General features: G+C 33.8%; 1 protein-coding gene across 1 annotated transcript in view; it reads right to left on the bottom strand.

The window, feature by feature from the left end:
* Positions 1-14,194, bottom strand: part of HMCN1 (hemicentin 1) — a 442,964-nt gene that overhangs the window by 84,164 nt on the left and 344,606 nt on the right. Inside the window, exons 62-66 of the mRNA XM_004688154.2 lie at positions 12,562-12,721; positions 8,914-9,038; positions 8,515-8,698; positions 7,829-7,926; positions 6,437-6,715 (exon numbers count right to left, since the gene is read on the bottom strand). Coding sequence (XP_004688211.1) covers positions 6,437-6,715; positions 7,829-7,926; positions 8,515-8,698; positions 8,914-9,038; positions 12,562-12,721 — 846 coding nt within the window. The remainder of the gene's footprint in view (positions 1-6,436; positions 6,716-7,828; positions 7,927-8,514; positions 8,699-8,913; positions 9,039-12,561; positions 12,722-14,194) is intronic.

The following is a 14,194-nucleotide window of genomic DNA, read 5'->3' as shown; positions in this document are numbered from 1 at the left end:
ACATGATAAAAAGAAGTGAAAGACAGAGGAAATGTAAAGTTAGCATATACTTGTGGATAAGAAGAATAAACATGCTTAATTAAAGTGGCCAGCTTACTTAAAGCAATATACAGATTTAATGAAGACAAAATTCCAGCAGCTTTATTCAAGGAAATAGAGAAAACACTACTGAGACTTGTATGAAATTGAAAAACTCCAAATAGTAAAAGGATTCATGACCAAAAAGGAACATAAGTATTGTTTCCAATAGATTTCTAACTATACTACGAAGAAATAGTAACTAAAACAGTATAGTATTACCTATACTACAAAGAAATAGTAACAAAACAGTATGGTATTGAAATAAAAAATAGACATACAGGTCAACAGAATAAAACTGGAAATCCAGAAATAAACCTATAATTACAATGACAGTTTATTTACAATAATGGAATCCAACCATAAAATGGAAAATCTATTCAACCAATAATGCTAGGAAAACTGGGCAGGCATATACAAAAGGATGAATTTAGACTATTTTACAAAAATTATTTCAAAATAAATCAAAGATTTGTCTGTAAAATCTGAAGCCATAAAATATAATGGTCACAGAAACTGACCATTTGTAAAGTAAAATTAAATAATGGGATTACATAGAATTAAAGTTTCTGCACAGCCAAAGAAACTATCATTAAAACAGCAAGAGACTCTGACAAATGAAAGAAAATAGTTGTACATGATATATCCAACAGGGGCTAATATCCAACATCTGTAAAGAGCTCATAAAACTCAACAAAATAAAATAAATAATTCAATAATAAAAAATTGGAGAAGATCTCAACATATACTTTTCCAAAGAAGGCATATACATAGCCAACAGGCACATTCAAAAAATGATCATCACTTGTTATCAGGGAAATGTCAATCAAAATCACATCAGATAATCACTCTTATAAGCATGAAAATAGCCCATGGCAAAAAGACCAGAAACAACAAGTATTGGTGAGGACGTGGAGAAAAACAGAACTTACGAACACTGTTGGTAGGAATGTAGTCTAGTTCAGTCTCTGTGGAAAATAGTTCAGAAATTTTTCAAAACACCAAATATAGATTTACCATTGGTTTAGTAATCCCACTTCTAGGCATCTATCCAAAGCATATAAAAACACTAATTCGAAGGGATATATGCATTCCTATGTTTATTGCAGCACTATTTACAATAGCCGAGCTATGGAAACAGTGAAAGTGTTCAATGACAGATAAGGCGATGAAGCAGATGTGGCTTATGTAAACAAAGAAATACTATTCGTGTATAAAACAAAAGGAAATTTGCCATTTGCAACAATATGGATGCAACTTGAAGTGATTATGCTATGTGAAGAAAGTGAGAAGGAGAAAAATCAGATGATTTCACTCAGTTGAATATAGAAAAAAGCAAAGCGACACACGCAAAAATAGACTCTAAAACATGTATAGTATTATAAACTGCTACTTCAACAAACATAGTTAAAAAGTAAACATAAAGAGAGATACTTAAACATATTGGTGTGTTGCATTTTTCAAATATCTCTTGTTCCTATAAGGACGCAGTAGATAAATGCTATGGAATTTTGCTATTATGTTTTCCACACAGAACTTTAAGAGAAAACTAACCAAGCAGAAGGAAAATTAGTTATATTTGGAGATGATTTCTGCATAAAACACATTTGCAGTGTCTGGACAGGTTGGTTGGTTTGTTTCAATTAGGCACACTTTTTTTTTTTTTTAACAGACACTCAAAGCAAAGGGTCTGGAGTTAAGTCACCTGAGTTTGAATCTTAGCTCCAATGATTATTAGGTTAGTGAATTTGTGCCAATCTTTACAATAGGCACAGCAATATTCCTTTAACAGGACCATGAGGTTTCAAGAGATAATCTATAAACTATATTTCTCTTGCATTTCTGAATCTGTTTTATCTTATTTTACATATAAGGATTTTTAAAAAAAATTATTACTACTATAATCTCAATTACAGCTCTTGGTAATATTATTAAAACTTGCTTTCTAAAGATTTTTGCTATGGCCCTCATTTTCCTTTCTAGACTAAGATATATTAAATCTGTACTCTTTAGTATATAATTAAGAAATCAGAATTTCTCAATCATTGTTCCACATTACTTTATCTATTTTATGAATTACTGTCAAAATATATTTTCTTAATTGCAATTTAAGATTGAGTCAACATTTTTGGCTTAAAATATTTCACTGAGTCTATGTTGCTTACTGAATTAAATAAAACTCATTTCTGCAGCATGAACCAGAAATATCTTTATACCATGATCTACTTTTAATATACTTAAATGTACCTACCCTAAAAATTAGACAACTTCTATCCCTTAACAAATCCAGTGCTTTCTTGCTGTGAAACTTTATTAATGCTAATCCTTCCACTGCAACATCCTAACATCAGACCCATCTCCTAACTCAGCATTGGCAAGTACTACCAAGATCACACTGATATCATGTTTATTTGTAAATATCATAATTCCTTTCTTCGGTCTTTCAACAAACTATAAAATTCCTAGCCCTGTTAATTTCCATAGCATGTATCACTCAAAATCACTTATCTGATTCCCACTTGACTTGGTAATTTGACTGTGATAATTCTTTATTCTTCCTTACTCTTACTGTTTACATACTATGTGTCAGTCACTATGGATACAAAGAATAATTAGGCATGGCCTTTACCCTCAAAGGCTTGTAGTCACTAGACTTAAAGCAAATGACAATAGAAGTAACATATTTCCAGATGATTTAAATGCCAGTCATCAGATCTCACGTTTCCTAAGTGACTGTAAATTAACTCTGTGTCTGGTCATGTCTTGTAATCTGGAGAGATCAGGAGTTATCCACACTCTGATGACTCCATAGCTTATATTTCCAATATAGACCTCTATTCTGACCTCCAAACACATAAATCCAATGATCACAAAAGTATCTCCACTGGGAGGTTTGAAAATTCCTTCAAATTCAGCAAGTGTTCACATGGAATCTCTTATATTCCCCACACCTGGTCTGTCCTTTCCCAGTTTTCCCTGCATTTATGTGACTGATTTATCAATCACCTTATCATATTAGTTAGAAATGAGGAGACATCCTTGACATTATCTTCCTCATTACTTCTCTGTGTCCAAATCTACAACAAAGACTTAATACTTCTGTGATTGCTTCTAGATACATCTTTGCTTTTCGCTTCTAATACTAATCTGAGGTACAATGTAGTTTACTTAGAATCTTCTTTCTGGTTGCAGGTACCTACCCAATATTGTTGAATATTTTTTTTCATGTTGGTATTGCCTAGTTGTTTTGGATGCTGATAATGTGTTAAAAACTACATTTCTTAACCTGTTTACTAGAGAGGAAGTGGAGGGTCATTCATATGGGAAATCCAATCAAGGAGACATCAATGGAATTGGCTTTGCAGTTTTCTGGGAAAGTCCCTAAAGGGACAACTCATTCGTTTCTTATTTTCCTGTCTTATTGTATCTAGAGCAGCATCTAGTAATGCAGAGGATGAGGAGATCATACGTGATCACTGACCATCCAAGGCCAAGACAACTGGCTGAACAATGCAACTATTGCTCCTCCTGATGTCTCCAAAGTGAGAACACACTTCTTTGTTTCAGTGGCTGTAGTCAGTGGCTGTAGTTAAAATCTGTTCCTCACCGCCAACATATTACTAACCACATAGTCTTGCAGAATCCATTCTTGCCCTGCTCCAAGTTGCTTCCACTTTGTCATAGAGTGGTCTTTTCAAACTGTAATTTCCCTGATGGCATTTTCTTTATTACAACTTTCAATGATTTTCCATTGTTTTAGGATAAAAACCAACTTTATTATTATTATTATTAAATAATATTAAGTAATTCTTTATCCTTAAATATTACAATGCTGTGGATCTTAACATACCTAAGACAGTCAAATGTTGATAGTGTTTTATATATATATAAACAATAATTCATTCCTTTAATTGCAGTACCAGGAGTGTTTGCATCAGGTACCACCAGAGTAAGATACCAGCCATTACACAGTAGCCCACAGCACATCCCATTGTGCTCTCCTCCATCTTTGTTCCTACCCTCTCCAACCTCTCCCCACTTCAGATGCTTCAGTTCTGTAGTCAGTTTTTAAGAGTCAGCTTTCAAGGTTGTCTTTCTCTGGTTCTTGAAAACCAAATTCATACTGTGGTCAACAAAGTTCTTCAAAGTCTGGAACATATTAAGCCCCTAACTTGATTTTAGGTGATTTTCTCCCTTGTTTGCAGAATGTTAGCCACACTGGCCCCTGCACTAACTCACCATGGTACTTCCCACCATGTGGACAGAATTAAGTTGAAAATAGCTCTACAACTTAGGACATTAATGTCTGTGGGTAGCCCTGATCTAAATGGAGTTTTTTGGGTTTTACTGGAGTTAGCATTCAGCAGATGCTAAAATGCTGAAACTCCACATCTTTCTGCTGAGCCAGTTTTCAAACCAGTTTTAAGAAAATTTTACCCTTATAAGTCCTTCAACTGGTACTGCTGTTCCTCATACACAACTCTAATATGTTATTTTTACCATCAAGAAATGTACTGGGCTATTATCCTGCTCTTGAATTTTGGATAGTAGAGAAGTGTGTCTTCTTTCTTTCTTGACTGGACAGGTGGACCAGGTTCCTGTGTTTTCCAGTCTGTATGATTACAGCAGACTCTTTAATTCACCCTTTGCTCTGTTACTGGGGGGACTATGGGGAAATGAAATGTGGCTGCAACACAATCTTGTTTAGGCTTCTTCCCCTGCCTTAGTAATGAGGTCCAAATCCTCTAAAATTCCCAAAGGTCTTCATAGGTTGGTGTCCACCCATGCATATTTCTTGTCTTGTCTCTTGCTACTCTTCTTCTCATACTCTGTCTATGAGAATATAACTGCCAAATCAAGTGCTGTCACTATAGGGAAGGTTCTGCACCCCTTCACTCAACTCTGTAGACCACCATCCCTTTTACAGCTCAAATTTCCCTTGAAATAGTATCTGAAGCATACCACCACAGTGAATGTAATTTTAGCTGTATAGTACTCATCACACTCAAAAGTAACTATTTGTTCAGGTTGCATAGTCCCGTAGAGGTAAAAACTTGAGAGTGGGACTTTCTTAAAGATATATTCAGTCATTGAGATGACTGTGAGAAACACTGTGTGAAGTACTATATATCGCACAGCAGATATTCAATAATTATTTGTTATATGATGACCAGCAGTGTGTCTGGTACATAATGTATATTTAGTGACAATTATTTAATATGTGAATAATGAATGTGCAAGATCCACATTCACTCTATCTCTTGTTATCGCTTATACTGTGTGAAATAATATTCAGGAATTTATTATTCTGCTCTCTTTACAGACATACTTTGTTCTGTCTTTTGTCTCTAAATACTCTGAAATACATCTTCCAATACTACTGTTCACTCTATGGAACACTCTCACAGCACTAGCTTTAAGTTTCCCAGTTTGTTTAGATATTTTTCTGCCTCCCTTTAAAAAACACCCATTAATACAGCTGACAAGACTCTAATTCTGTTCATCCTAATCTAAACACGAAGTATTATGTGTTAGATGCCATGTTATAACAGCACTGGGAATATGGCAATAATTAAGTGGGTACTATTTCCCACATGGCTTAATTAAAGACGAAGCAGACTTTTAAAGTTCCATAAATAATTACAGTTTAATAGGTGCTATGTGAGAGATTACGGGGTGTCCTGAAAACATGCTAGCCTGGATAAACGCTTGCCAAAGCTCTTCTTGTTCCTTATGGGACACATTTCTATGTAGGTTTCACCTAAATCATAGTATAAAAACAAACTCCAAAAAATTACTCATAATTAAAATACTAAGATTATTAAACTCTTTTTCATTTCTCTTCTAAGACAAAATATTTTGACTACAAGGAAAAGATGGGTTTTCTTTTTATAGTATTTGATGGTGCACAGAACATTGGGATAACACATTCAAATATTTAATGTACACAAGAGTAAATAAAACTAAATTGTTTGAAATGACTATTCCAACTGTATCTACAGATTGGATTACTTAAAGTGTATTTGGAATAGCAAGTGGTATCATAAATATTCTGCTTTCCTATTAATTTGCTATTATCGGATGCATTTTTATTTCTTGGAAAATATTACACTTTTCAGTTGGTTTTATGACACTGTCATGGAATAATGTTTTACAAGTGGGAGTTTCCAACTTTTCTGGCAGATAAGAAACAATTTAAATTTAAATATGCTTCAGATAACTGTCAACTCACATAAATTACAAAACAATGATATTTTTACAAGTTTTGTCAAGCGACTCTAAGAATCATACTTATTTATCAAGTTTTTATTTCCACTTACTTCCCAATGGCTATACATTTGTCAGAATGTTCACATACCTAGGACCTTTACGATGAAAGTTTTGCTGACTTCTCCCGCTTCATTGGAGGCAATGCAGGTGTATCTTCCCGAGTCTTCAGGGTCTGCTTCGATGAGCTGAAGGACCATTCCTTGAGTGTTTATTGTCAAATGGGCATCAAGTCCCAGAGGTTGGCCATCTCTAAGCCAGGACATGCTAGGAGTTGGAGTGCCATCTGTAAAGCATGTCATGGAGGTAGAACTGCCCTTGACAATGGTGATCTCCTCTGTCCCCATTGCATTGTCCATATTCGGTGGTACTACATAGAAAACAAAACAAGTAAAAGTTATATTTCTATTATAATTTAAGATAAATTTAAAAAAAATAAATGGCTTTATTATTCTGTAGTGTTTCTACAATATATTAAAGTAGAAAATTTAAAACATCACATTACTAATTAAAGACTAAAAATAGGCAGGCTAATTATTCATCTTCTAAAACATTAGCAATGGAACCCGAGAATTGTTTTCTTATAGAATACACAGAATGTAAATTTTTTAAATTTTGGCTATTTTTTAACTTTTACGGTATGAGTTTTTAATATGTTTAAATGTATATTATCTATAGAAGGGTATTTTCAAAACTTTATATCAACTTCTAGGGTAGGTTTTATGTAATCCAACCTAAGTCATTTGTAGGCTACAGAAACAGTACATAATTGTGTTGAGCTATACTTGGGTACTGAGAAATTCGGACTAGCAAACCTTGATTATTTCAGAAATGGACTGAGTTCTCCATGTATACACAGACATATATACATATGTATATACATATACAAGTATATATACACACATGTATCCATTCATATTTTTTAAAAGATTTGTTTATTTATGCATAGAGAACTGGGGTACAGGCCATAGGTGTAGAGGTGGTGAGAGGATTCACTAGAGACAGAGTGGGGAGTAGAACAGGGAAATTGAGGAAGTACACTGCTGAGGGGAGCAATGGGCAGGCCAGGAGAGGTCTGCTGTGCCATATGGGTCACCTCCGGGGCTTGGGTTCTAACCACACTGAACACTGTGGTCCGCTTGCAGTGCTACAACTCAGCCCATTGCACCCACCTTGATTCATATTTTAAGTCCTTTAAGTAGTACCTAAAAGCAGCCACTAATATTCCTAGAGAGCAATTTTAACTTTCTCTTTGTCTGAAAAGACTGGTCTTGAATCTAGATTGAAATGTTATTTTAAAACTTTCAGATTTGAATTGGTGTAAAATTCTAGATTAGAAAAGCATTTTGATAAACAAACAGTTCGTTCCAATAAATATGGACCCGTTGGGAGAAAATCCTTTCTAATATGTCAATATGTAAACAAAAGTGTGGTGCTTAACTTGTACTTATAGTAAAGCGATAGGGTTATTTCTGTGACATACCCAAGACGTGAAGACTATAATGTTTATTATCTACCCCAGCTCTGTTGGAGGCCACACATGTGTACATGGCAACATCAGACACCTGAGCTCTCACAATCCTGAAAAATAATACAACCCAACATTTCATAATTGGATCTCATTCAACATACACAAATAATTGTGAATTAAATGCAGATTATAGAAGATGACTTACACTGGAAAATTTCCGTTATGTAGCTTAAAACCACCTATCATAAAACATAGGTACCACAAATACAATTATAATACAAAGTGGACTAAACACTGGAAACCACTGAAAATATAATAAAATATGTGCATACTATACATCCACATTTCTTTGACAAATATGTCTCTCTCTCTCTCTCTCTCTCTCTCTCTCTCTCTCGCACACACACACACATTAGCAGAGAATGATGCCAATGTGAAAATCCCATGATTGGAGTAGACCTCTTCCTACCATTTTGAAATATAAGTTCTGCCAACACAGTAGTTTTTGGAAATATGTAAGTGCTGGGTATGTCTATGAAACACCTATTTTGTGCAAATTTACTAAAACATGAGGATTGAAATAGGATAAAAGCATTTTGATTTTATATTTGTTATTCTCTACACAACTATTTAGATAAGGAAAAGTTTATAATCACAGCAATTTTGTCTTCGAGTAAGTCACAAACAATAAAGCAGACCTGATAACTTGCCCCCCTGACAGCAACCGGATGTGGGAGGAGAGAGGCAGAGGAAGTCCATTCTTCAGCCAGTTGATCTGTGGAGGAGGAGTCCCAGCTGCTCGGCATTCAATATTTATTGAAGTATCCAACAATGCCATTAGTTTTTCTGCTTCTTCCTTATTTCCCCTAATTGCAGGTGGAACTGTGTCATGGAGAAAATGAGAGAGAAAAGCAAGTATATCTTACTACTAGAAATCGTTTCTACTTTAATGGCTGGTATGTATTTCTTTGTATCCTGAAAAGAAACAGCAGTAACATTAGATTTTAAAATTAAACGTTTCTGATACCTATAGCTGGACCTTTATTTCTATTGATAGATCTATATGGTGGCAGAGTCACATGAAATTTTATATTTACCATAGACATTCACATTAAAAATTCGGTCTTCCTCTCCGGCAGGATTTGTAGCGACACATGTGTATTTCCCCATGTCAGATGGGAGAGCTCCGTAAATGTTTAATGTGCTGCCATTTACAGTTACCCTATGGGGAAGGTTACAAATTAGAGATTACTTATGTGGTACAGATTATCTGTTCTTTTTTTAAAAATAAAACTGTCATGAAATATGTTTTTATCTTGAATATAATGGTTCAAATCTTTTTTTTTTTTTTTATTGAGTACATTAAGTCAGAGCTAGTGAAAATGATGGAGATTTCAGACAACCCATCGGAAATCCTACAAAATGGGTTTCAAATATCTACCACCCCTGAGGATAAAAAGTTAAAGAGCACTATCAGGTTAGGCACATCTCTGAATTATAGGCAAAGAAATGATTTTCCTTGAGTTAGAATATTTTATTCTTAGTTACCAGTAAGGTTTGAATTAAATAAAAATCACAAAAAAATTCTGGCATAAAATTGAATGTTACAAAGAAGAATTGAAGAAATTAGCAATCAGCTACCAAAGACTCTAGTTGTAAGCAACTTGTAATAGTTTTTTTTTTTAAGATTTATTTTTTTATGCATAGAGAACTGGGGTATAGGTCAGAAGTGCAGGACAGTGAGAGCATTCACCAGTGACAGAGTGGGGAGCAGAACAGGCAGATTGATGAAGTATTACTGCCAAGTGGAATAGCAGGAGAGGCCTGCCACACCATGTGAATCACCTCCCGGGGCCCAGATTGAACTTGCACTAATATGGCTGCAGCTAGCTTGCAGTGCTGCATCCTTCCCCATTGTGCCTCTAGGGATGGCCACAACTTGTAATAATTTTCATGAAAGGGAGCACCTAGGATAATCTGGAAAGTATGTGGAGTACAGAAAAACCAAATTAAGGTTTATGTGGACAAAGAAACTAATCCTTGTAATCTAACTATAAAATAAAAGCATCCATAGGCAAGAGATGATTGGGAAGGGAAAAAACAAAGCAGGAACTGAGCACATGGGACTCTGGTGGTGCACTATAGGTGATTTGTTGGTGGGTGCACTGCAATGGCAACACCTGCTAGAGGTATACTAACATTACCTTGATTAAAATAATTTAAGAAAGATAAACTGATGCCATGCCCAGCAATTAGATGGAGCTGAAAGGTATTAGGCTCAATAAATAGGTCAAAAGGAAAAAGAAAAATATCAGGCTTATAGGAGGAATATAGGGGGACCAAGTAAGGGATCGAGAAAAATAATGATAATAATAAATTAAAAAATAGCAAGCAATTATAAATGAGAGACAGTGTGTAGTATTGTATACAAATGAACAATGATGATATGAAATATAAATAAATAAATTTAAAAGCATAATACAAAAAGTAATTAATAAAAATAAATAACTTTTAATCATGAATGGGTATATTTTGCAAATTTGTTTCTACAAATGACTAAAGGCTCTCTTTTGAATTACAAACTGGCAAATAATAACTACAATTAGGTCATCAAATATATCTAAGTTGAGATTACTGCAATATTTGCTTCAGTCACCAATGGTTACTTACAAAATTTTCTGTGTTTTACAGAGATTAAATTGTAGTCTGATGGCTATTTATATGATAGTAATTTTATTAGAATTTCCTAGTGTCAACAGTCAATAATCTATTTCTATCAAGTCATGTTAATAAATATTATAGTGAATTACAATAACACTACTTAAATCTGTTATATTTTTCTTTTTCAAATATATATTTTTTAATTAATCACCACCACAAGCTTTGAGAGCCAGATTTTAAGATTTATTTATTATGTATACAGAACTGGGGTATGGCCAAAGGTATGGGAGTGGTGAGAGAATTCACCGGAGATAGAAAGGGGAACAGAACAGGCAGATTGACCGAAGTACACTGCTGAGGGGAGCAGCAGGCAAGAGAAGAGAGGTCTGCCATGGCATGTGGGTCACCTCCCTGGCCAGGGATTGAATTTATACTGCAGTTGAATGCAGATAGCATCATAGTGCTATGCTTTAACCTGTTGCACCACCAGAGAGGGCCCCCAAATAAGAATTTTTAAAGTGCATATATTTAATTGTATGAATAAACAAAAGAGCAAGTTGCTATAACCAAAGATTATTTGATTTTGTAAAAATTACTTCATTTGACTGACAAACTGTTCCACTTACAAACTGATACATATATATGTATCTATATATTGATCTATATATAGAGATCTTTCTATATATCTATGCAGATATGTTGATAGATAGATCTATACCAAGTGAACTATATATAGTGCATCTAGAACTAACAATTAATAGGAAGGATATAATAAGTTATAAACTTAATGTAAAAAGACTGATACTCTTAGGCACAAATATATTTTAGATTAGATGTTTAGGTCCCACTATCTAGTAGTTAGTTTGGAATGTGGTTGATACCAGCTCTTTTAATAAGAACTATTAAGTATTATAATACTTAAGAAATACCTACACCAAAGAAATAAAAATTAAAGTGTATTTCTAAAATATTACCTGGCAATTTGTAAGGGGACAAATAACTAAATTCTAATGTACAATGACTTAAAATAAAACATTTTCATTTCTTTAAATTAGGTTGTTGAACTTATAAACTTAGAGACATTCTACAGGGGCTGAGACAGGAATAGGGTAAAACAGGGGTGGGAAGAGCACATGGGACTACAGTGATGACACATGGGTGACTTGGTGGGAAGTCCAGATGGATTACACCAAGATGAAAAAGCATACATTATAAATAAAAATGGGGAATGATGTAAAAACAAAAAATAGAGAGACAGACATGATAAAATGGCCTCAGGGGTAAATACATAAATTATGTTGTTGAAAATATTTATATTAAAATTAACTAGAAAATTCACTCCAAACTTTGAAATTTAAAATATCATTCAAATGATAACATTTGAAATATACGTAGTTAATCCCTATCTATGCATGTAAGATTCCTTAAATAATTCTTAGTACTTTGATATGTGTATAAAGTGAAGTAATTTAGCAGAGGATTCCATATTGCCCTTCTAAATGCATTTGTTGTTGGAAGCAGCAAAGTCTCTTATCTTGCTATTATTTCAACACTGTGGATTTGTGGCATTGGGTGTGAATTGAAGGCTGGATTTGGACAAACTACTAAAAGGAATGACAGTTATGATGGTATTGTGTTTATTTCTCAATATGAGTCAAACATTATGGCACATTTGGTGATTTGCTGGCTTCAAGATATAAAATCATACCTAAAATTACTGACAATTGTTTTTGTGTTACATGATATTGGTTGGCAGGATAGAAGACATGAACTTTGTTGTAAACATTCTGAGATTTGATGAATAAAATCAATAGTAATCAACATTTAAGCAATGAATGGAATGTCTGAGATTTTATAACAGGGAGTTGATATGTAAGAAAGACACATGCACGTGTATGCACACACGTGATTCCCCTAGGAGAATTGGTGTCCAACTGTCCAAAATCTTATGTGTTTTCTTTCTGAATAGAATGACAGCCAAGTCCCATTGAGACTGAATTGGTATTATTATTCCTATGAAATTGGATGCATAAAGCATTGCAGATGACCTTATAATTAAGAATGCAAAGACTCTTTAAACATACCGGATTCTTTCTGCTTCACTGTTAGTTATGGGCTTTCCATCTCTAAGCCATTGGATCTGTGGGGGAGGAATGCCATTTGCATTGCAGACCAGCTCAACATTTTCCCCTAGCAGGACACTGACTTCACTTGGAATTTCAGCACCAGCAACATTTGGAGGAACTTTGGGAAAATAAAACTTTCATCAACATGAGAAAATAGATATAAATTCTAGTGATACCACAGATTCAAGGAACAGCATGCCATTTTTTTTATTCCATAGTCTTCCTAGATTGTTACCTTCATGAATTACTTTTAAGTGGCGACTAGATCACTTTTAAGTGGCGACTTCAATATTCCTGCTACATTTGTAAGTTGAATAATTGTTTAGTCATGGGGTTGCTGACAGATCTATTTTGTGGACACCCTGCCTGGCTAAAAGGAATTACTCTTAAATTCATAATAGACAGCTTAGAAGTAGCATGGTTGACAGGAATGTATTTTTTATAACATTTTGGCATAAAGGTCATATCTTAGTTGGAAAATATCTTAGTTGGTTATTTCTTAGTTAAGAAAATATCTTAGTTGGTTATTTCTTTCGCCATAATGAAAATTAAATATTACTTATTCTGAGAGGCTTATGATGTTTTGAAATCCAATAATTTTATTCTCTTTTTCTAGCTGCCATTGATTTGCATTTTAATGATCTGATTTTGAAAAAGAGTGGAATAAAAATACTGACAAACATTATCAGACAGAAACATATTTGAGTTCCATTGTCATGTAATTACGGTGGTGTGCTGGTGGTCGCTCACACCACTTGTGCAGGCTGATTTTGCACATCTTCTAACTCATGGACAGTGACATCACTCTGGTAGCTTGGAATGGGCCATAATGGGAATGTTTACAAAATTGAAACTGATAAAATGGAAACTGATAAAATGGTTGGCTGCCAATCAGGTCCTTTTTATCTGGAGAGTCAACTGTTAAATATTTATCAGTACAATACTGCATTATCTGTCCAAATCTCATTTTAGTCACCAAGAAAATAATTATTATACCAAATTTGAAGAATATGGACTAGTAAAAAAGATTGAATCAATAAAAATGTTAAGAGACTTCCTATTAACAAGTATCTAATATATTAAAGCAATATACTAGATTCCATATGTATAGACATTATTACTAGTCTTAAAACATAACATTTTTAAAAGTCTGGTAAAATATTTTGTCATACCACATATCTCAGAATACAAGTTCTCCCTGCAGTAATACTATGCAAGACCACAGTAGGTGTTAAAAGTCTATTCCTATTTTATGAATTTTATAGCATAAAATTCAAGATTACTTGAAATCTACCTAACCCTTTACTTGTAGTTAGAACATAATACAACCTCTTCATGAATTAAGTTTTACATATCTATAGAAAAAGAACAGATCCACAGGTTTAGCATTTAAATTAATAATACCAGTTACAAACAAAGTGTATAATTTAATACAATGTATACTACAGAAGATAATTTCAGTAAACATGAAAAACAGAGATTATCAAATTTCTACACACTGGTATCCATTTCTCTGAAAATAAAATCTATTGGTAAATATAAGAGAGATAATTGATAGTTTTTTTGTCTGACCTGAAGATATATAAGTCAG

Source organism: Condylura cristata, unplaced genomic scaffold (genome assembly GCF_000260355.1).
Source record: "Condylura cristata isolate star-nosed mole 26May11 unplaced genomic scaffold, ConCri1.0 scaffold00024, whole genome shotgun sequence".
In the NCBI taxonomy this organism is placed as follows: Eukaryota; Metazoa; Chordata; class Mammalia; order Eulipotyphla; family Talpidae; genus Condylura; species Condylura cristata.
This window is presented reverse-complemented; position numbering and strand designations above follow the sequence as displayed.